Source organism: Dromiciops gliroides, chromosome 1 (assembly GCF_019393635.1).
Source record: "Dromiciops gliroides isolate mDroGli1 chromosome 1, mDroGli1.pri, whole genome shotgun sequence".
In the NCBI taxonomy this organism is placed as follows: Eukaryota; Metazoa; Chordata; class Mammalia; order Microbiotheria; family Microbiotheriidae; genus Dromiciops; species Dromiciops gliroides.
In genome coordinates, this window is record NC_057861.1 from 445,656,031 (window position 1) to 445,680,371 (window position 24,341).

Sequence of the window (24,341 nt, forward strand, 5' to 3'; positions counted from 1 at the left end):
ATAAAATATTCTGGGTATAAATAAGAATTAGTGTTCTCTGCTGTTTCAACTAGGTATAATAGGAATTGTAACAGGAAATTCAGTTTGTTTGAGGACCTTGTTGTGTCCTGCTTAGAATCAGGCATTTGAACAACTATCAGCATAAAGGAGGGTCATTCATGCCAAGGTCCTGAGAAGGAATCACTTGGGTAGTGGGGATGGGATGGGCAGTGAGAAATGTGGCCGCCTCCCTTGGATTTGTGTTGTTGTTTTTGTCTGTGTCCTAGAAGTGTTTCTAGTACATCATCAACTGAAAGAAGTGTCTACAATGAAAGCCAAGATTCCACAAGGAAAGTAAGATTCAAAGCCTGGAAGGAACCTAGTAGCAATCTATTTCATAACTAAGAAGAATATCTTGAAGGCTCAAGAAGAATTTATTATTTTTTTTGCAGGGCAATGAGGATTAAGTGACTTGCCCAGGGTCATACAGCTAGTAAGTGTCAAGTGTCTGAGGCCAGATTTGAATTCAGGTCCTCCTGAATCCAGGGCCAGTGCATTAATCCACTGTGTCAGCTAGCTGCCCCCTCAAGAAGAATTTTAATGAACCCCTTGCTTGTTTTATAAGCTTGAGTTCACTTTCCCCTGGAATTATTATATACTTCTGTGAGAGTGTGTTATAAACTTTTGGGGAGACATTTTGTACCAACTATATACCAAAAAATACCTGTTTATAAAAGCTAATTAAGTTTGGCATCAACTAATAATACTCTCCAGATGGAGTCACCTCTTTCTCAGAGACTGGAAAAAAGGAGCAGGCATGAATGAAGTTGAAGAGAATTGTTGAAATATTGAGAAAGGAAGTTGAGAGACGATTACGTATGGACTCTATTTTCTCGGTAAAGTAGGAGAATGAAAGGCAGTAAATTAAAGACAGTCATGGCACGTGAGACTGAAAGAGCAAGGAGAGGATTTGGAATTTCTGCATTAGGAGCTTGTTAGAGACTTAGTCAGGGATGAATAAAATGATTGCTCTACTGCAGCAAGAAACCAGTTGAGATTAGATCACATCAATTTGTAAAGTATCTAGCTGATATGGTTTCAGGAAATCCTCTGGAAGAGGATTGAGAGTAGCAATGAGATAGGCAGGTAGTGGGTATAATCTTGATTTGTAAAACTTTAATGCTGTGGTAGGCCATGAATGTGGGGAATTAAAATAAAGTGCATAATTCAACTGGTCAAATATAGGGTATTTCAAAGCAGAAGAGACATTAAAGATAAAGAATATTTTAAAATTTAGCCACATGTGTATGTCACAGCTTTAGGGGATGGCAAATTAAAAGTTTTGACCTCCATATAGTTGGGTAAGGTAAGGTGCCAATAGGGATCGTATCTCATGGGAATTCAGGTTGATGAACTTGGAAACAGAGTATGTAGGGGGGCAGCTAGGAGGCGCAGTGGATAAAGCACCAGCCCTGGATTCAGGAGTACCTGAGCTCAAATCTGGCCTCAGACACTTGAGACTTACTGGCTGTGTGACCCTGGGCAAGTCACACCAAAGAAGGAGTTTGGGAGAGGAAAAAAAATGAACTAAAAGGAAGCAGAGTGATATGTAATTCAGGAAATGCTCACATCAAGAATGTGATTGGAGTCAGATAAAAAGAAAGCACAAATAAAGTGTTGTGGCACATACAATCATAGATCTAGATAGGAAAGGATCTCTGAGGCCATCTAGTTCAACCTTCTCATTCTAAAGATGAGAAAATTGAACTCCAAGGAGCTTAAATGAGTCGTAAATAGTCATGAGGATAGAAAATATCAGAAGTAAGAATTAAAGCCTGATCCTCTGACTGAAGAACCATTACTCTTTCCATTGTAACATTATTTTATATTTGATTCTACAAGTCATAGATATCCACTGGATTTTATTGATGAGGAGGGATTGCATAGTGAGTCTTATGGTTTAGGAAGATTAATTCGACTGCTGAAAAGAGGATAGCCTGGAGTGAGGAGATACTTGTGGCAAAGAGACAAGACCAACAAACAAGCCGTTGCAACAGGCTTGGTGTGAGGTGATGAGGGACTCCACCACGGTGGTAGCAGTGGCAGAAAAGACAAGGAGGTATATATGAGAGATGTTACAAAAGTAGATACAACAGTAGTTAGAAATTGATTGAATATAGAAGGTGAGAGAAAACTTTAAAGGCTGACACCCAGACAGTAAACTTGGAAGACTGAGATAGGAAGAGATTGAAGATTAATAAGAAATTAGGGATGAAGAACTGCGAATCACATAACTATCCTCAGCAGTACAGTGATCCAAGACAATCCCACAGGACTACAGATGAAGCATACACTATCCACCTCTAAAAAAAGAACTGATATTGAGGGAACACAGACTGAAGCATGCTAATTTTCACTCTTTCATTTTTTTCTTTTATTCAGGTTTTCTTGTACAAAATGACTCATATGGTAATGTTTTATATAACTGCAACAAAGCAATTAGTATAATATAGTCACAAATATTCTGGGGGAGATGAAATAGAATGAGATCAATTGTTCATGTAGAGGAGTTTGCCTTGGCAAGGAGAAAGGTCACCTTTTCATGAGACAGAGTAAAGAAGGAAATAGTTATGGAAAGTATCTGGTTGATGTGAAACGAGGAGTGAGGGAGAAAAGAAAGCACTTGAGAATGGCTTTCATTTTTTCAGTCTTTCTTGGATGTAGTAGACAACATACTTAACTGAAAAGGGCAACAGAAGTTGATACACAGGAGGTTTGAAGAGAGATGGAAAGGTTTGCAAGAGCCATTTGTAATAAGTGGAAGAGTGAACTGATTAGAATTTCTTTGTCTCAGTGAGGGTCTCAATTGAGATTATGTAATTTAAATTTGTAGTGGGTACAGTCAGCATAGTTACATGATTTTCTCCATCTTTGTTGAGTAGCACATGAAAGGGCAGGGAATTCATGCTAAAATAAATAAGGATAGCATTAAGGGAATGGATATTAATAAAACATGCTTCATGTACAGAAGAAGACACAAATAGGCAGACTGGTTTTGACCTTATTTAAATACATATCATGTATATGTAATCTTTTAGTGTTTTGTGTAATGTTTTTTATTCTTTTTGTGTATTGAAATGTTTATGTTTATTGCTGATTGTTAAGTTTATCAAAGAACTTTATTTTTTAAAAGAGGTATCAGAGCATGCGTGTGCAGGTGTGCCTATGAGGGGGTCGGGGTGGGGGGTACTTGAGTCAATGGTGACTCTGAACCATAAGGATTAAAGAAATAGGCAGCAAACATTTGCTGGGTATGGGATAGGGGAATTACCAATCAATCGGCATACTCAGCTGATCTGAAGAGAGGATGAAAGGATCAATGGCAATGACAGACAGCAGGGACCTGAGGGGCAGTAGAACTCTAATACCAGGTCAGGTGCTGCATGGAGAAATGGAGCTTCTCCTCTGAGGGACTCGGTTTGACAACATTTTTTTATACTAAGCCTGTTTTCCTAAGATGTCAAACCAACAAGAAGAAAAGTTTTGGAAGTGAGCCAAACTGTTTATTCAGTGTCACTTGACAAAACAACAATAATAAAAATATTACATTGATAGTATAGTTGAGCCTAAACCTACTAAGTAACAAAAGTAATAATACTTAGCTTTAAACACACAAATATATACTTATGTGTGCCTAATAGTAGCCAAATCTAGGACATGGGTCGGGGATGGGGGTGGGGGGGGAAGAAATTTGCATAACTTTGTAGTAGGTTTTGAGGGAAAAGCAAGTAGTAAATGGTAGATTTGCAATTTCATGTGCAGTCATCTTTTTTTAAAATTGTACTGTCTTATTGAAATGCTTCTTTTGTGCCATGAATGAAAAATATAATAATTTTTGTTTGTTTGTTTTTAGTGAGGCAATTGAGGTTAAGTGACTTGCCCAGGGTCACACAGCTAGTAAGTGTTAAGTGTCTGAGGCCAGATTTGAACTCAGGTACTCCTGATTCCAGGGATGGTGCTCTATTCACTGAGCCACCTAGCTGCCCCTGCACTTAACCTCAAAATATAATAATTTTTTAAAAAGAAACATATGCATGCACACACACACATATATATACATACACACAACAGAATTAAGGTTAACTAGCTTGCACGTAGAAATACTACATGTAGATGAGTAGATCTCTAGATAACTTGGTGAATTGATACAAATGTATCTTAAATATTTGGTAACAGTTCCACCAATGAACTGATATTCTAGGTGACTTGTCTATAGACCTCAAGCTAGTAGATGTCAGAGGGAGGATCTGAATTTAGGTCTTCCTGTCTAAGGAGCTGACACATTAACCACTATATCAGCTGCCTCTCACCAAACAAACCACTGCATGCAGAAAGAGACTATTATTAAATTCAATTCAATATGCATTTATTAAGTACCTACCAGGTACCAGGAACTGGGCTGTCATAATGAGTAAATTTTCTCATTCATCTTGCTATATGAGTAATAGATGTTCAAATACTAGTGACTAGACACAATGAGGTATAGAGAAGTGGCCACAGAGTGGGAAATTTGAAAACCTAAAGAAACAAAATAAAAGCATAGCTCCTCTTTCCCTTCTCTTTAAACCTTTTCTTCTTCTCCCTTTCTATGAAAGGAAAATGTCAAATTATCCATTTTTTAAAAATATAATTTCTTCATGATACATATTTCCACATTCACCTGATGGTACAAGCTTCACCGTGATATAGAGATAAAATTATTTTGTATAATGACTTGCCACACTGGCACAGGGATCCAGTTTAGTTATACTGGCAGTATTTTCTGTGTGTGGAGCTCAATATTTCTGCCAATGCACATGCCTAAGCCTGGACATAAGAGTGGAATTTATAGTCAATGAAAGTGAATGTCATTGGAGAATCAAACCATATGCAAAAAGACAACAGATACAAGAAGTCTCATTTAGGCAAATGATACAATCTTTTAGATAAAAACAAAAACAAAGCTTCAACAACTAGATATTATCTGTGGGAATAATTTGGAAAGGGACTATTTTTTTTAATTTAATTCTGACATTCTTTTCTGAATCAAATATCTCATAATTTCCTCTTTAGAAACATATTCTACCAATGTAGTGCACCCTTGCAATGTAAATTCTGGAAGCACAAAATAAAATTTATATGATACAAAAAAAACTCATGACTGTGATCTTAAGTTTTTAGGGGGCTGGTTATCTTGAATGTTTTTGCATCTGAAAAACAAGATTACTCTAATAAAACTTTCATATCATATCTGAAAGAATTAGGTCTATTGAATTAGAGAACTAAGCAATAAAATAGGGTCTTTATTCATAAAATTTACATAATAAAATAGCCATTTTAAAATTTTTACTTTGGCTTACATTATAATTCCTTTTTATTAATCACACTTGCATAAAAGCCAAATAATTATGTAAATTGTTTCAAACTTGCTAATATGATCATTTGGTGCCAGATTAAATAAACTTTTTTCCCCTGTTTGATATTCAGGACATTGTGAGTAATATGACCATTGTTTAAAGAAGGAGTTATAAAAATAAAATTCTCCTTATTATTCAAAAGCTTGAAAGAACTGAATGTACATAATGGAATGTCTTGCAATTATGAGAAAATGTGTATACACATTAATGGATGGTGGGGTTTTTTGGGTTTTTTTTACATTCAAAGAAAATGTTTTGCTTTTCCCTATATCACCTATATTTCTCCAAGCAATAGTTTACTGTATTTCATACATAATGTACCTGGAAATATAAGGTAATGAGAAAGTTTTCATTCATTATGTTATGTTTTATATCAATTCAATTAACAATGAAGAAAAATAATGTCAGCCACACAAACTATCATGAACATGAAGGAAATCAGATTGTGGGTTTGTAAGAATTTTATTGAATAAATAAATAAATGAAATAAAATCAAATGAAAGTATAAATCCAAGCACTTGGACTGTATTTCTTCAGGCTACTGTATTACACAGTTGCTATGGCAGCAGTCGGTGCTTCAGGGAAAAACAGACAGGTGCATAAGGCAGGGGGTTGTTTTCTTACTGGCAGAGCCAGAAGGTCTCAGGCAAGAGGTATTAGTGAAAACCTATTCTTTGACCTCATCTGTTCCCTTGCAGGGAGGAGTAATTCCTTTGGCATATTCATTGTCTATCAGTTAGACAAGCAAATCTCTTCTATTTGATGGTGAAAACTGCCTGCTAATACTGGGAAGTATATTAACAAAAAAAAAAAAAAACAACTAGAAAGTGTGCTTCCCGCATGTTCCTTGGTGCACTTCCAAAACTGTGGGTTTCTTACTCTCCTAGTTTGCAACAACCATGGGGAAGGAAAAGTGGTAGGGAATAAGGATCCTCCAGGTGCTAGGGTATCTGGTGACATTCTGGACTCATGGTGGAAACTAGGGCACAAAACAAATCCTCCCCACTACCTGGAACATTTTATGATACTCCCATAACCCTTTTCAGGTATGGTAACCCTGAGGCCATATGTCCTCTAGTGCCTTTTAAAGTCAGAACTGATATAGGTTTGGTCCAGATCACAGGTTCCAAAGAAGGCCAGACAGGCGACTTTTGTGCGTAGGATATAAATGGATGATCTTTCATAAATGCCTGGTAGGGGAAAAGATTGTTTATGAAAGTGTCCAACAAGGCTGTTAGACTAGCAAATATGGGTTGCAATGCTCTGAATCCTCATTATAGGGACGTAGCAGTATTTAGTTAAAATAGTAGTATATTAGACATTAGAAATCTAAGTGACAAAAAGCTTCATGTTTGCCAATAACTTACTATGTACCCATGACTTTCTGGGCCACAGAACATTTAAGGGTTATAATATTTAGGTATAGATACCCCTACCAAAATCTGAGTCAGATGTATCATCATGGCATGAATATGACCATGCTTTCCTTAAACCTTAAAACTGTGATTGATAGGTCATGCTCTATCAGGTTCTATTGTGTTGGAAAGGGTTTATCCAATGGCCCTGATACCAGTTTGCATCTGTACTGAATGAACAACTTAGTTAGGTGCAGAGGAGCCCATTACTAGAAGGTCTACCACTAGTTACTGATCTTTGGGACCACAAACACCATTGACATAAAATATACAAACAATTGTCAGTCTTATATGGCTCCCTTCTACTTTTTTTTTTTTGGTGAGGCAATTGGGGTTAAGTGACTTGCCCAGGGTCACACAGCTAGTAAGTGTTAAGTGTCTGAGGTCAGATTTGAACTCAGGTCCTCCTGAATCCAGGGCTGGTGCTCTATCCACTGCACCATCTAGCTACCCCTTCTACTTTTATAGTGATTGTTAGAATAGTCAAAAAGGAGGCAAAGTTCACTAAGAACCACTCTTTAGACTGTCTCTAAAAATTAGGGCATCCATTAAGTCTAATCAAACAAATAAACATTTATTAAGTGTGCTAGGGATACTGGGCTAGGTAGTGCTATATACTATATGATCTAGATACTGGTATATTAGTACATATCCTTTGTGTATGTGTATATGTATATACATATGTAAATATACAAATATATTTATTATACATGTACATATACATGTATAGTTACATGTATATGCATGTATGTATATAAAAAAGGAAGGCAGTCTTTACTTTTGTTGAGCTTATATTCTAATGTGGGAAGACAAATCAGAAAAAGGGGTGAAAAAGTGTGAGTAAGAGCATGATGACAAGGCCTAAAGTGTCAGAAGAAGAACCAGGAGAAAAAAGAGGAGGGATGACTATCCTAGGACTTTCCTCAAAATGGGGGTTCCAGGAGGAATACATCAATGGAAAAAGGGAATATTGAGGTGGAGGGGTGTTCCAGGCTGAAAAGTAATTTCCCTGAACATTTTGGAAGGTGACATCACAAATTACAAGATGAAAGTCAAATAATGACTAGCTTTCCTGTTTGCCTCTATTGTGCCAGTAAAGTCCCAACTACCTCTCTTTTTTTTTTTCTTTTGCATAGGGCAATGAGGGTTAAGTGACTTGCCCAGGGCCACACAGCTAGTATGTGTCAAGTGTCAGAGGCTGGATTTGAACTGAGGTCCTCCTGAATCCAGGGCTGGTGCTTTATCCACTGCGCCACCTAGCTGCACCCCAGCTATCTCTTTTGAAACACCCAGTTTCTTTCTGTTACTCAGCAGCTCAAAGGAAATGTCAGATTGATTTAAAGACATCTACACTTCAAATGTTCATAGGACTATTTGTGCCCAACCTGTGGAAGAGACTTCCACCTTACTGGTCTAATTAGTCATAGTCCAACACACTACCTGGACCCCAACATCATGATGTCATTTTGGTCCTATTGGAGAACAAAGGACAATGACCAACTTTTCAAAGGGGGTAAATCATTATTAAGGCAATTTTGGAATATATTTGTTCCTCCGTTTCTAACACAGAGAGAAGTCCAGCAGATGAATACGTAATTGAAATCTTCCGTTAATACAAATCAAGTCAAGTTTCTGATGTTATTCAAGTCCATGGACCTGATCTAAAATATTCCCCCTTGAGCAATTTCACCTTTGAATTTCCTTCCAGTGAGCTTTACCCAAATGAATTCCACCATGTCTCCTTCCCCTTCTCTCTCCCCATCAAGTTCTAGCTTTTCTCAAGTAGATATGTCTCAGTACTTTAAGGGATTTGTGTTTTCATTCATAAAGTTTATCCTTCTAGTAGTACAGTGTTTCCTTGTTTTATTTTTCCCCGTTATTACTATCATTTTGGGGTATTTGCAGAACATTTCATTGATAATAATAGCTAAAAAAACTTTGCTTTAGATAGCAATATTCTTACTAAATGACTGAATTGTAGAATACCATACTTCCAGATGAATCATAATTGTAGCTAACCCAATGACAATGGAAAGAAGCACAATGAATATAAATTGACTACAGCATATTAACAATGATTACTTATGAGTAATAAGTAGCATGAAAAGATGATAGGATTAGAATTCAAAATGAATGGGACAGGTGTTCATATAGTCCAACTCCTTCATTTTACAGTTGAGCACCAGAGAGCATATATGACTTGCCCAAAGTCACACAGAGTATCAAAAGAAAGATTCAAATCCTGGCCTTTTTGTGATAAATCCAGTCCTTTCTTCTATAGAATCTGAAGGACAGATGTGATCAAAAGGAAAAGTAAACTTTTCACATAGGGTGAGCAACACAGATGTTTTGAGAATTACATTGATAAGTTGGAGAGTATCCAGAGCATGTTGATCACAATGGTGAAGGGCCTTGAGGTAATATATGAGAATCTTTTGAAGAAACTAGGCATGTTTGAACTAATTACACCTAATTTAATAAACTTTCTAATTAAGTAAAGGCTTTGGGAGGAGGAGGGAAATGGTAACTCTGAAGGTTTTTGAATGGATTAAATTTGTTCTGTTTCCAAACCTGGGGCAAAGGGTTTAAATTGTAAAGAAGCAAATTTAGGATTAATGTCAAGGGCAAACAAACAAAAACAAAACAAAACAAAAAACAACTCCCTAACAATGTGATCAGTCCAGAAGTGTAATGGTTTGCCTTGAGAGGTGTTAGTTAACCATTCAATAGGAATCTTCAAGTAAATGGTGGACTTGTTGGCCTGCCGTCGTGGTTCATTCTATGTATGGATCAGACCAGGTGGTCAATGATGTCCCTTTTAAATCTCAAATTCTGTAACTTAATCTCTACAGAATTAGAAACAAAAGGAAGGCCTCTATAATGTCAGGTAGATGTTTTATAGAGGATTTTAAAAACAAATAAGATTTATACAGGATGAAGAAGCAAGAATGATTTATGGGTAGAGACCTAACTCATTTTATGCTAACTGACTGTACACCATCACATGTATACTATGCTATCACTGGCATTAGAGAGGGAATCAAGGATTTCATTTTGATCCCTTCACCTTTTTTTTCCTATTTTTTTTTTGGTGGGGCAATGAGGGTTAAGTGACTTGCCCAAGGTCACACAGTTGGTACGGTCGGATTTGAACTCAGGTCCTCCTGAATCCAAGGCCAGTGCTTTATCCACTGCATCACCTAGCTGCCCCCAATCCTTTCACCTTTAAAAATGATTAAATAAGAACAATTGATGTCTAAATTCCCTTCAAATTATAAAATTCTGTGTTCCTAAGGAATTAGAGGCAGATAGAAAGGCTAACAATAATTCTTTGCTATATCATATGGATTAAATTGAACATATTCCCATCTCCAGGGGCCTGGGAAGTTTCAGAGACTGCTCAGAAAGAGTGAATGAAGAGCTACCTTGGGGGGTATGGTCAAAGAAAAGAAGAGTCTTGGCTCCACCTGTTTGGCAGAAGCTGCTAGGGGAATTCTTTCACCTGCCTTTGGCAGAGGTTGGGCTGTGGGCACCCTGACTGGGCTGAAGAGAACTACTGCACCCTCCAAGAAAGGGGGCCTTGGACCCAAGTTTTGGGATCCTAGAGTTCATTTAGGTCAACTCCCTCATTTTTCAGAGAGAAACCCGAGGCCCGTTGGAGTCCCCAGGGACTTGACTACCCAGTGACTCAATTTACTCATCTGTAAAATGGGCAGTTGTGGAGAAGTAATGTGTGGCAGTATATGGCTTCTGAGGGCCCTCCCAGCTCCAGATCCATGTTCGTCTTGTGAGGAGTTATTTCAGAGAGACAACAAAGCAACCTCTGATCTGGCCCTTCCTCAAACATTTCTAAAATGTCCTGAAATAGAAAAACAAAAGCCTGGCTGAATCTGGTTGGTGCTGGTTGGGTGGGGTAAGGTAAGTGAACGTTAGTAAACCCAACTTCTTTCTGCACCTGCTTAATAAGTATTAATGAATTCATGAATATTAACTTAGCCTCTGGGAAGGATTTGACAGCCATTTTCTGAACATGTAATGTATGAAGGAATATGTAATGGGGGAAGAACATACCAAGGGATTACATAGGTAGACTTTCCGGGAAGACTGTGAACCTCTCATCCAATTGGAGGAAGGAGGGGAGGGACCTTAAGGGATATAAGCTTGTCCATGGCTTTGTTAAAAAGCACTCCTCTGAGCACAAGCAGGGGTGCCATTCTCCCGAGAATGCAATAAAAAGCCTTCATCCACACTTTGGTGAAAGTCGGATTATTTGTAAATACTCAATTTCCAACACTCTCACCCCAAGTCTTGCTAACTAGGGTACAGGCCTCCACCTCCCACCTCACTCTGCCCTTAATAGGATCAAATTAAATGGTTTTCTAGTCAGTAGAGAGGGAACAGAATGGGAGCTTGGGCGGGAAGGGGGGGGGCAACCTGAAGAAACCTCTGTTCACTTCTGGATGACCCTGGAACTACCCTCCCACTGCCTGGTGGGGGTTAGGGGGAGGTGGCTGATGCCAGCCAAGGCTCTATTGATCTTGCCTAGGTCACTGTACCTGGAGTGCAGAGAGACTGGAACACAAGAGTCAGAAATGAGGGGAACTCCATTCTGACCCCTCAAGCCTCCCTCTAGGACAGAACAAGGTAGGACTTGGGCAGGTTGATGTTTTTTCATTGTAATAACAATATTGGCCAGTGTTTTTGAGGCACAGTTGCTTTTCCCAGAAAGATCCCTGTGAGAAAACTAAATCTAAACAGACTTAGAGAGGTCTGTGATGAAGTCCTGGACAGCTTGAACACTTATTCTTAACACTTGCTTGTTGATTGTTTTAGGGCTTCAGTTGATGCCTAAACATGCTTCATAGTATTCATTCATATTGTAAGGGAAGGGTGGTATGTCTGACATTGACTTGGTGACCTGGGTAAGTCACATGCTCTTGGTGCTTTAGGCCTGAGGAGTCAAATTTACCTGAACCACATTAAAATACAATTTGGGAAATCTTTAACAAAATAAATTAAAATGGAATATTAAAAAAAAATTTAGGAATGTTGTGTTAATGATAATTCCAATTCATTTTGCATACCAAGACAGAGGGATGGAAGGAAAGGAAAAAGGCATATTCTGATCCTGAAATGATAATTGGATATAAATAGGGGCAAAAAGGAAGTTTGGTGACAATGAAAAGAGTCACTATGTGTCATGTTTATTCTGTAACTCTTCTTCTTCTTCTTTTGGTTGGTTTAATGCCTGAGCTACAACAGATGTTCTCCCTTTATCCTCATTTCCATCTGTTTCTTTGCTTTTTTGTTATTCTCCTTTTTAGACAGAGTAAAAAAAAATCCTTTCTTTTGGATTGCAAAATTGTTCATATAAATTTTGCAAAGAGGATATTTCCACCAAAAACAAACAAACAACAACAAAAACTCAAAAACTTATCTAAACATTTCAAGGAGTAATACAAATATATCCAGCAAATTCAGGTAGATTCAGCCATGTAAGCAAACTATTATTGAGATACTAGAATGGTAAATTCATGATCTCTTTAATAAAGATACTTCCTTCAAAAGTACACATTGTATCAAACATCTTCTCCGACTCTACAGATAGCTACCATTTACACAGCACTAACTATGTGCCAGGCACTAAGCTAAATGATTTATAATTTTTATCTCATTTGATTCTTACAACAACACTTCAAGGTAAGGGCTATTATTACCCCCAATTTAAAAATGAAGAAATTGAGGCAAGGAGATGTTTAATGACTTATCATGGTCACACAGCAAATATGTATCACTAGATTTGATCTCAGGTCTTCCGGACTCCAGGTTCTGTGCTATATCCACTTGCATCTATCCCCTTCTCTCCACACACAAAAACATCATTCCATTTTAGGACCACATCATCTTTTACTTTACTATACCATCCTAATTGGTCTCTCTGCTTCAAGCCTCTCCCTTCTCTAATCTATCCTTCATTCCGTAGCCACATTGATTTTTCTTTTTTTCTTTTTTTCTTTTTTTCTTTCTTTCTTTCTTTCTTTCTTTCTTTCTTTCTTTCTTTCTTTCTTTCTTTCTTTCTTTCTTTCTTTCTTTCTTTTTTTGTTTTTTTTTTTGTTTGTTTTTGTTTTTGTTTTTTTTTTACAGGGCAATGAGGGTTAAGTGACTTGCCCAGCCAGTTAAGTGTCAAGTGTCTGAGGCTGGATTTGAACTAAGGTCCTCCTGAATCCAAGGCCAGTGCTTTATCCACTGTGCCACCTAGCTGCCCCCACATTGATATTTCTAAAGCACAGGTTTGGTCATGTTATGATCCTGATCAAGAAACTTCCCATTAGGGGCAGCTAGGTGGCGCAGTGGATAGAGCACCGGCCCTGGAGTCAGGAGTACCTGGGTTCAGATCCAGCCTCAGACGCTTAACACTTACTAGCTGTGTGACCCTGGGCAAGTCACTTAACCCCAATTGCCTCACTAAAAAAAAAAAAAGAAAGAAACTTCCCATTGTCTCTAGAATAAAATGCAAATTCCTCTTTAAACTTTAAAAGCCCTTCCCAGTCTAGGTGCAGTTCATCTTCCCAGATATAATACACCTTATTCTCCTTTATGAAATCTGGGTTCAAAGAAAGAACTGTCTTTCGTGCTATTCCTGACACAAGTTTCCATCTCCTGAAGTCCAAGATGGCATCACCTTTTTCTTCTTATCCTGGAAAAGAGTTGTCTCTATTGCATCAAGGGATTTTGTATGACCTTAAAATATGCATGGGAGACAACTTTATTGGAGTGGATATTTTAAGGCTGAATTATCCCATACCAATCCAAATACTCTTTTAGAATCAACACTGAAGAAACAGGAATTTTATTTTTATCTTTCAGCCAGTTTTGTTATTGTACACATGTAGTCTGCTACAGAATATAATGAACAGAAAGTTGACTTAGTAAGGATATGGCTCAAGAAGTAAATCAGGAGGCACTGGACATGTTGAGTATGTTATACTATTTTAAAAAAAGAAATTGACTATTTTAATAGGCAATAAAGGGCAGGTTACTGATATGGACATTGTTTCTGCTTCATTTACCTATATATTAGACAATATACATGTTAGTGCAAAGATCAAAATCAATACCAAATTAGGAAACAGAATCAAAATGAGAGGATAGGGCATCAAATTAAAAGAGCTCCAATATTACTAATTAAAAGAAGCCATGTGTGCAAAATAATAGAAATGCATAAAAGAACAAACATCAAAATATATATAGTATCACTATTTCTTGCAGGAGTAGATCAAAAGTAAAAAGCAATCACCACAGCAAAGTGTCCATAAGAGTCGAGAAACAACCTTAGCTGTCAAACACTTTATCTCTTTGACAAAGGAAGATATGTGATCATCAACAATAACACCCTTTTAGAATCTGTATTTGGCTATAAAATCTTATGGATCAGGAAGATTAAAGCTAATGAGCAGTATCACTTCAGAAAATGGCAAGATGTAAGGGAGTTTATAGAAAGCCAGACTTAAGAACCATTTCAACTAGACTGTGCTAAAAGTTTGTAAGCAAGAAACTGTATAAAGGCAACAGACAAGAAAATATCTAAAAACATATCTATAACAAACTATTTTCTCTCTCAATTACAATGAGACCACATTTGGATTTTAACAATTCTAGTCTCTATTACTGCATAAGAAAGGGCAAATGTCACTAAAGAAAATTGAGAACAACTGCATCAGACCAAAGATATGCAGAAAAAGTCTGTGCTGGGCACAATATAGTTTGGAGGGTACTGAATGATTCCTTTTTGAGATAGCTGAAAGAGAAAAAAAAATATTTTTTTAAATGATGGATATTGCTACTATTTCTGTAAGGGGACATTTAAGAGCATATCAATAGGGGCAGCTAGATGGCGTAGTGGATAGAGCACTGGCCCTGGATTCAGGAGGACCTGAGTTCAAATCCGGCCTCAGACACTTAACACTTACTAGCTGTGTGACCCTGGGCAAGTCACTTAACCCCAATTGCCCTGCAAAAAAAAAAAAAAAAGAGCATATCAATAACTCCAACTCATGATTATTTCTTCTTTTGAATACATACATCATGCATACATACAAATATGTATATATACATATGTATTTACATATACAACCATTGAGACTGGGTCTCCCAAACATGTCCAGGCTAGAGGTGCAGTGACCACTTATAGGCTTATTGATAATATTGATTGTCAAGAGAACTTTTAAGCTTTTCGATTTTTGGCCTGGGCTTATTAATCCTTCCTTAGGAAACCTGATAGCTCTCCACTTTCAGTAGTTCACCATATTTGTGTTGAACTTTGTACAGACACTCAATCATATTTAACCCTATAGGCGCCTAAAATCAAGACATCCAGGAGCTTCAGGCTCTTTGGTATCAAGGACTCCAAACTAATGCAACCCCACCTGGCAAACATAAAAAGTCTTTATGAAAATAAAATATAACCAGGAGAAAATATACCTGAGGATAAGGAAGGAGGGGAATGGCAATACTTGGGGCTATTTTAAACTTGTAACCTCTTATGCTCATCGTCACTCCTGTTTATTTTTGGTGATATATGCTCAATGTTCTGCTGGAAAAGTTAATCTAAGGAGAAATCCCCACCTATGTCTTACTCTTCCATGTACCAACACTCAAATCATAAATTTCATTTGTATCTTTTCTTTAAAGAAAAGAGTCACACATTGTTATTGTATTATTTCTCAACCTCAGGGATTTTGCTGATCTCCTTCTATGGATCCATTTGCTACATAACAAAGACAGAGTACTTGTATGAGCCTTCTTACATCGTGAACTCTTCAGTCGGCCACTTCAGCAAAGGTTAATTTTACAGCATATACATGGATAACAGCAAGGTATTTTTACTAGAGAAGTAAAGACCCAAGGACCCTCAGGTGACCTTTGGATCTTTCTGATCACTTTGAAATTCAACCAGTGCAGATCCCTTCACTTAATTTCCTTATTTGCCAAAACTAAATTGGAAAAATGAGGATCACATGTACAAATGGGATTCTATAACTAGTTTTATTCTTTAAAATGTATTTGACATTTGATGTATCTGAATTTAAAACAAGCAGAAAGATCTGATAGGTTTGTTTTTTTTGTTTTTTTTGGCAGGGTAATGAGGGTTAAGTGACTTGCCTAGGGTCACACAGCTAGTAAATGTCATGTGCCTGAGGCCAGATTTGAACTCAGGTTCTTCTGAATCCAGGACTAGTACTTTATACACTGCACCACCTAGCTGCCTACCCTCTCCCCTAGTTTTTTATTTAAAAAAATGTTCACTTAACTATAGTGAAGGATTAGTTTTCCTATCTTTCATTTTAAATAATGAAGGAACATCCTAGTGTAGACAACAATTCATGCGGAATTTTAGTGTATTGTTCTTCCCTGTCCCTTCCCCTTCATTATTTTATTTTATTTTTTTTAGTGAGGCAATTGGGTTTAAGTGACTTGCCAAGGGTCACACAGCTAGTAAGTGTTAAGTGTCTGAGACCAGATTTGAACTCAGGTACTCCTGACTCCAGGGCCAGTGCTCTATCCACTGTGCCACCTAGCTGCCCCCAACTTCATTATATTTTGATGGAATTAAAAATGTGTATTTGTTAAATATAGAGCAATAAATGTAGAGTTCACCAATAATAACTATATAGGTGATAACTAAAGTCATGTTATTTAATGAACATCCCAGGGAGCTCAGGATTGAATGATGAAGTATTATTGACAAAGAATATTCACCAGGCTATTGGGGGAAGGTAGAGGGAAATCAAGCTATAATCTGCTTGAGCATGGGCAAGAATCAATGCCTACTTCTTTCAAGATAGCGGTATTCATGTCTTTGCATAAGGTGTCATGTAGAATAAGTGAATAGATTTATTTTGGTTGGCTTCAAAGGAATGAGTTAGGATTAAGGATTAGAAATTGCAAAGAGACCAATTTAGACTTCCTTTAGAGGCAAATAGGTGGTGCAGTGAATGGAGTGCTAGACTTAAGAGTCAGGGAAAGAGTTGTTCAAATCTCACTTTAGTTATTTACCAGTTGTGTGACCTGGCTTAATCCCTCTCAGTCTCCATTTATTCACTTGTCAAATGGATGATAATAGCACCTTCCTCACTGGGTTGCTGTGGGGAAATTAGATAACATGTACAGTGTTTTATAAATTTTAAAGTGTCATATAAATGCTAACTATAAGGAACAACTTCCTAACAGAACAGGGGTTGGAAGCATACATCCTAGCAAGGGGGCTTTTTTCAGTAATGCAGACCTGTAAGATGATGGATTATGAACTAAAAAAATAATAAGAAAAATATTTTAAAAATATTAAAGGTCATGAACTAGAACAAGTAATGGTAAATTCTCTTGTAAGTGCTATCCAATGGAAAAAACAGCTTTAGAAGGTAATGGTTGCTCCTTTTTGAAAGCCTTTAAAGCAAAGACTGAATGGCCACATGTCAGATTTACTATAGGGCAGATCTTTGTTAAGGTGTGTATATGAGTTGGACTCTGAGTTCACTTCTAGGTCAGGCTTTGTGAGTCCATGATTCTACAAATGACAAGAAGAGGATGTTGATCACTATATTTAGAAGCAAGAGTCAAAGGACTTTGGTGTCTTTGTGATTCATTGGAGTTTTTAAAAATTGAGAAATATATAATAATATCTATTTTATTTATTTTAGTTAATATCAAAGTTGGCATATATCAATTATTTGATAGAAAATTTTTTCAATACTTTATCAAGATTATACCTAATCCCAATTGTAATTAGAATAAACATAGGAAAATAGTATTTAGAATGTCACTTTCTCTGTCTTTATAAGAAGATATATTATGGTAGATAAATGTTCCTGAAAGTTAAATATAAAATTCTCTGAATTTTAGTCTGAATTAGACTTGGATTTACAATCCTCTCCATCACAAATGGATATTTTTTTCCTTCCAAGTTGACAAGTATTTTGCTCAAGGATCAGACCTAGTTTCATCTTAAATACAAAAAAAAGCATTAATGTTCCCAAAAGGTTCTTTCAAGAGTAGCGTGAGAATCAACTCCAAATATGATTAGAAATGATCCTTAAATGTCAACTTCACTGAACATAATCAGCTTAGACTACTGAAAAATGTGTTCCACTCTTGCACCCTTCAAAGATCTGACAAGGTCAATAATGTCAAAGCTGCAGAGGAAAGATAGTATTCTTAGCTGTATGTCATATTGGACCACTACTGGGAAAAATATACATACATGTAATATATCCTTATTAAAATGCCTTCAAAATATTTTTAAAGATCCTTCTAACATTGTGAAATACAAGAACCTTTTACTAGCTCAAGATACATTTAATTAAAATATCCAATAGTGAAATGAAGAAAAACATTATTTTAAAGGGACAGTTTTACATTTTCAAAACAATAAAGATGAGTAATTTTTGTAGTAGTTTGATATAAAATGCATGAATGGGGGGCAGCTAGGTAGCTCAGTGGATAGAGCACTGGCCCTGGATTCAGGAGGACCTGAGGTCAAATCCGGCCTCTGACACTTGACATTTACTGGAAATAGACTGCCTATATTAACATGACCAAATTAAATAGGAAAAAAAATGGTTATACTGATTTGTTATCTCTAAAAAATTTATTTAGACTATAGTTGTAGTAGTAGGCCTCCACCAGTCGCAGCTGACCATAGATCAGCACCTTGAAAAGTCACAGGCCACAGTGTGGCTGTGCAGTTCGATACGGGAGCCTCAGCTCCTGAGTGACTTATAACCAGTAACTGCCGCATCCCATGGTTGTATCTACCCTGTGAGGAGTAGCTGGAGTGTCCTCTCCAGGGCGCTGGCCTGGGCATATCAATATGGAGAACAAGCTGTTGCCCATGCAGCAGGTTTTCCCTCTCTGAGACATTGGTGTATCCAAAGGAGAGGCAGAGCCAGTATAGTTTGGTTCCAGTGCCACCAGAGTTGCCAGAGGGATGTGATTTTCAACATCCAACTGCCTAAGGGACTCTGACTCCTGATTTTTCCTCAGGATTAACTCCCGAAGCCTTTCCTATATATGGGTATAGCCACAAGGCAGCGGAGGTTTAAAATTAGGGTTCCTTCCCCTGGCGGGTTGCCTGCCAAGACTAACGAGCCCCACCTGCATCGACTGGTTTTTAAGGCGCCAGTGACTCGCCTTCACCCCTTCTTTTGTTGGTAGAAACAGTTCCACCAGGAGAAGGCCAGGAGTTGGGCTTCCGTTGAAGAAAAAATACCCATCTTCATTAGTAGAGGAAGTTCTTGATTTGAAGCTCTCTGAGTTGATGAAATCACTGGTATACTCAAAAACAAAAAACCTATAAAGCTCTTTCCTCTTTCTCCCAACTCTGTCTTCTGCCAAGGAAATCACAAAGTTTTCTGATTATTCTTGTCAAAAAGGAGCTCTCCCAGAATTTTGTATTCTCAATGGAGTGCAGCAAGTGAGTGTGGATGTTTCATATGCTTTCAGATATGATCACACTGGTTTGGTTTAGGTTTTGCTAATATTTTCTTTACACTATTTAAAAGAAAGTATCCAAAGTGCTGGGTCCATTTCATACCTAATAATGAGAGCCAGTTGGTAAATGTTTCAGTGTGAGCATTTACACCCTGGTAATGTGCAAATGGTACAAATCAGGGCATGATTTGTTGATTTTTAATTGTATTGGGATTAAGAAATTGATAGAGTGCTGCTGAGAAGGTGGTGAAAAAGCCTCGAAAGCATTGCAGCCGCAACCCGGTCCTGGCCAGAGGGATCGGCAGATACTCAAGGTCTGCCATGTATTCCAGGCGGGCCATGTACAAACGCAAGTACACTGCACCCAAAACCCGGATTGGAAGGAAAAAGAAAGAGAAGGTACCTGCTACCATCTCAAAGCCAGTTGGTGAGGATAAGAATGGAGGAAACCGAGTGGTGAAGATCCGCAAAATGCCTAGGTATTACCCTACCGAGGATGTGCCTAGAAAGCTGCTCAGTCATGGCAAAAAGCCCTTCAGCCAGCACGTGAGGAGACTCCGATCTAGCATCACCCCAGGCACAGTTCTGATCATGCTCACTGTCCGCCACAGGGGCAAGCAAGTGGTTTTCCTGAAGCAGCTGGCTAGTGGCTTACTACTGATAACTGGACCTCTGACCATCAACCGTGTTCCTCTGCGAAGAACCCATCAGAAATTTGTCATTGCCACTTCTACCAAGGTTAACCTTTCAGGTGTGAAAATTCCAAATCATCTTACTGATGCTTACTTCAAGAAGAAGAGGCTCCGTAAAGCTAGACACCAAGAAGGAGAGATTTTTGACACAGAAAAAGAGAAATATGAGATTACAGAGCAGTGCAAGGCTGACCAGAAAGCAGTGGACTCTCAGATACTGCCCCAAATCAAGAAGATTCCTCAGCTCCGTGGCTACCTGCGTTCTGTATTCTCTCTCTCCAATGGAGTCTATCCTCACAAACTGGTGTTTTAAATACCTGGCAGAGAACTCTTATTAAAATATTTTAAATAACAACAAAAAAAAGAAATTGATAGAGAAGATATTAATAATACATATTAAAGAGAGGAGTGTCATACATGCATTTTTTTCCAGAGCACTGGTCATTAAATATTTACCAGCACACCCTTGAGTAGTGTGCACTATTGATAGTGATATTAAATGGAAGGAAGAAAAGAAGGGAGTATCAATGAATCATTTTTAAATAAGTGGAAAAGAATAAAAGTTCAGAAAGGGACACAAAAAAGATAGTGTTGGAAATTCTATGTTAAATTTGATTTGAACAAAAAAATCAAAGTTTTTTTGTTTGTTTGTTTATTGGTGAGGCAATTGTGGTTAAGTGACTTGCTCAGAGTCACACAGCTAGTTAGTGTTAAGTGTCTGAGGCCGCATTTGAATTCAGGTCCTCCTGAATCTAGGGCTGGTGCTCTATCTACTGTGCCACCTAACCCCCCCAAAAAAATTAGGTTTTATATAAAGGAAAGACAAAAGAAAAAGCACATAGCAGAAGTCTAATTTTATATACAATAACCTTTTTGTCCCATTTTACATAATTAAATATTCATTTTTCTTGATGTATATTAAGTTAATGATCAGAAAGAAATGTTTAGCCTTTCTCTTCTCCAAAAAAAAAGGAAATTAGCTTTCATAGATAGTTTGATTGACAGGTAGGGGGAAGGGATAATGTTTTAGACATGGTCAGAATGAGATTCCTAACATAAAGAGACTTTTAACATATGTACCTAGATCAAATAGAGGGATCAGACTCAAATATGGAAGAAATAAGAATTTAGATTATGCTGGTGCCAAGCCAAACCTTTTCAATGCATTTTAAGGGCCATAAGCATGTTTAACACTTTTGCCTACTTATGGCCAAAACCATAACCAAGAGACTGTGACAAAAGGTTAGGACTTTAAAAACAGGAATGTTAATTTGGAGGGTGCATCAAAACTATGAATAAAGTTAAAGCTGAGTATGATGTTGAACTGAATTAAATGTAATTTGTCCATCTGCTAGGCTCGTTTCCAGAGAAAGTCTTGGATATCAAGTGTCATCAGGATAGGGCTACAGCTAAAGCTAAAAATAAAGCTAATTTGAGAATTCTTTTTTTTTAGTTTTCCGAGTCAGGACCATAACTAGAACACACTATTAAGTTTAGAGATTGGAACTTCCAAAGGGTATTCCTGGTTCAACTTAACAACTGTGATTCTAAAGCAATAATTGGCCTCACATTTAAAAGGAAGGTTTTCATTGTGTGAACTAGGTTGAAGAAATGAGCCAACGTGGAAAACTTCATTTTACCACAAAATGACATTCATCATTAGACCTAATGTAGTAGGCAAATTATATCAAGGTTATATAACTTCTAAATCACAGGACCATCATATCTGAAACAGAATTTGTAGTTGGAGTGGAAAGAGACCAGGTTTAGAATTGCTTAAATAAGCAGGTCCTGGGACTTCTGTTTAGCTGTGTACTAAATGGGACATGTTTTATCTACTAAAACATCTTTCTGGATCACATATTTGTGATTGGTGCCTCATGCACCACTGTGGTAGTCCGCTAAGATTGGGTGCAGTATAACAACCATTCTAATTCATGTCACTTTTCCAGTTGTATGTCTATAAAATAGATTACCTTGTTTCTGGAACAGAATGACATAATCCTTTCCTCTCATACTGTCTCTTATGAACAATGATTTGCCTTTAAATTCATGTCACAATACAAATTTTTTCAACAATTATATAGATATAAATAATTTATTTAATGCACATGTAAAGCTATTATTTTGCTTTGATTTTTTTGTCTATTGATGATTGCCTTTTTGGTGTAGGGGAATGAGCACTGGGTTTTGAGTTAGGTGATCTGAGTTCAGGGCCAGGATCTGCTATTTTCTAACTGTAATCTTGAGCAAATCTCTTTGCTAATTTGAGCTTCAGTTTTCTTATCTGTAAAATGGGAATAATAAGAATTGTACTACTTATTCCAAAGGATTATTATAAGAAAAGTAATTTTATAAATGTGTTGTATAAATGTGATTTACTTTTATTATAAACTTAGTCATATTAGATTTGGATTTAGTTATTAACTCTTCTACTTATTATTAGCTGTGTAACTCTGAGTCTTGGTTTTCTCATCTGTAAAATGTAAATGGTAATACTAGTACTATCTACCTCATATTGTAATGAGGTTTAAATGATATAATGTACAAAGAGCTTTGCAAAATTTAAACCCCTCTATAAATGGCAACTAATAGTATTATTCTTTGATATGTTTGTCTACTTCATTAATTTAGAGAGATAACTCCTAAGTGCTACATATATGTCAGCAATAGTCTTAATAAAAAGGAAAAAACCACAATATTCATTCTAGAAAAGGCATGTCCTCATTTCTCTAAGCTTGTCCATTTCTCTGATGAAGCCTCTCCATCATTGTGTCAATAATCAGCCAAATCTACAAGTGCCTTTCCCCAAGGTCTTCTGTGGCTTCTCTTAGGTCAAGTTCCCTTGTATTAGAAAACCATAGGGGCATCTAAGTGGTGCAGTGGATAGAGTAGTGGCCATGGAGTCAGGAGGACCTGAGTTCAAATCCGGCCTCAGACACTTAACACTTACTAGCTGTGTGACCCTAGCAAGTCACTTAATCCCAATTGCCTCACAAAAAAAAAAAAAAAGAAATCCATAGAATCTCTGATTTGGAAGGGTCTTCTGAAGTCAAGCATAACTTGCACTTGACTGGATTTTCTTCCACATTCCCCAGAGGTCAACAACTGAACACACAACTTTTGCTTGAAAATCTCCACCGATGGGAAAACACCATCTTCTGAACTGTCAAAATCCAGCTTTAGATGAGTCTTTTAAAATAGTAAGAAAAGAAAGAGAAGGAAGAAGGATAGGATAAAAGGAATAGGGATGGAGGAGGAAATGGGAGGAGGAAGAGAAGTTGGAAAAGACAAACAAGCAGCAGTAGCAGTGTTGAGTTTCTATGTTGTTTAGTCATTTTTCAGTCACATTCAACTCTTTGTGACTCCATTTGGGGTTTTCTTGGTAAAATACTGGAGTGGTTTGCCATTTCCTTCTCCAGCTAATTTTACAGATGAGGAAACTGAGGCAAATAACTAACTGACTTTCCCAGGATCATGCAGCTAGTAGGAAGATGAGGTTTCTTGACTCCAGGTCTAGAATTCTATCTACTGAGCCAACCAGCTACCCTGTAATATTTTTTATTATCTTGTAAAAAAAAAAAGCTCTTATATACTCATTTTTAGTCTAGATTGCTACATAAGATGCCAACATCAGTATTGTCAATGATATTTTATACACATAGAAACTGAAGATCATAATGGTGGTGACATATTTATGGTGGCTGGTAATACAGTGAATAGAGTGTTGGGTCTGGAATCAGGAAAACTTAAGTTCATATCTGACTTTAAATAGTTACTAGCTGTATGACACTAAGCAAATCATTTAATCTGTGTTTGCCTCAGTTTCCCCATCTGTACAATAAGGATAATAACACCTGCCTTACAGATTTTTAGTGGGTATCAAATTATATAATTTTATAAGTATTTATCATAGTGCCTGACACATAGTAGGCATTATTTTGTAGGCACTAAATGCTTATTCCCTTTCCTACTTACTCATAAAAGTAGTAATTAACAGTCAACTCTAGAACACAAATCTTCCAATTCTTAATTTAATGCTATTTTCACTATATACCCCTCTTATGGAACTAACTTTTCTTCCATCCCATTGTTAGCTCATTTTCTACACTGCAAAGTCAAACTATGGGTTTTACTGAAGGTCTTGTCCTAGACTTTCTTATCTTCTTGATCTATATTCTCTAACTTAGCAACCTCATCAATTCCATGGATTTTGCTATTATTTCCATGCAGGGAGTTCACTCAGAGATTTACATGTCCAACCTAGACTCTGCCCCAAGTTTCAGTCCTTCATCATCAATTACCAATTGAAC

The 24,341-nt window shown here is 37.1% G+C and overlaps 1 protein-coding gene across 1 annotated transcript; it reads left to right on the forward strand.

Moving 5' to 3' along the window:
- Positions 1-10,285: 10,285 nt before the first annotated feature.
- On the forward strand, positions 10,286-20,341 carry LOC122750238 (60S ribosomal protein L6-like). The gene is made up of 3 exons (XM_043996914.1): positions 10,286-10,504; positions 18,503-18,577; positions 19,565-20,341. Exons 1-3 carry the CDS (start codon positions 10,286-10,288, stop codon positions 20,339-20,341), a joined length of 1,071 nt encoding a protein of 356 aa, XP_043852849.1.
- Positions 20,342-24,341: the final 4,000 nt, after the last annotated feature.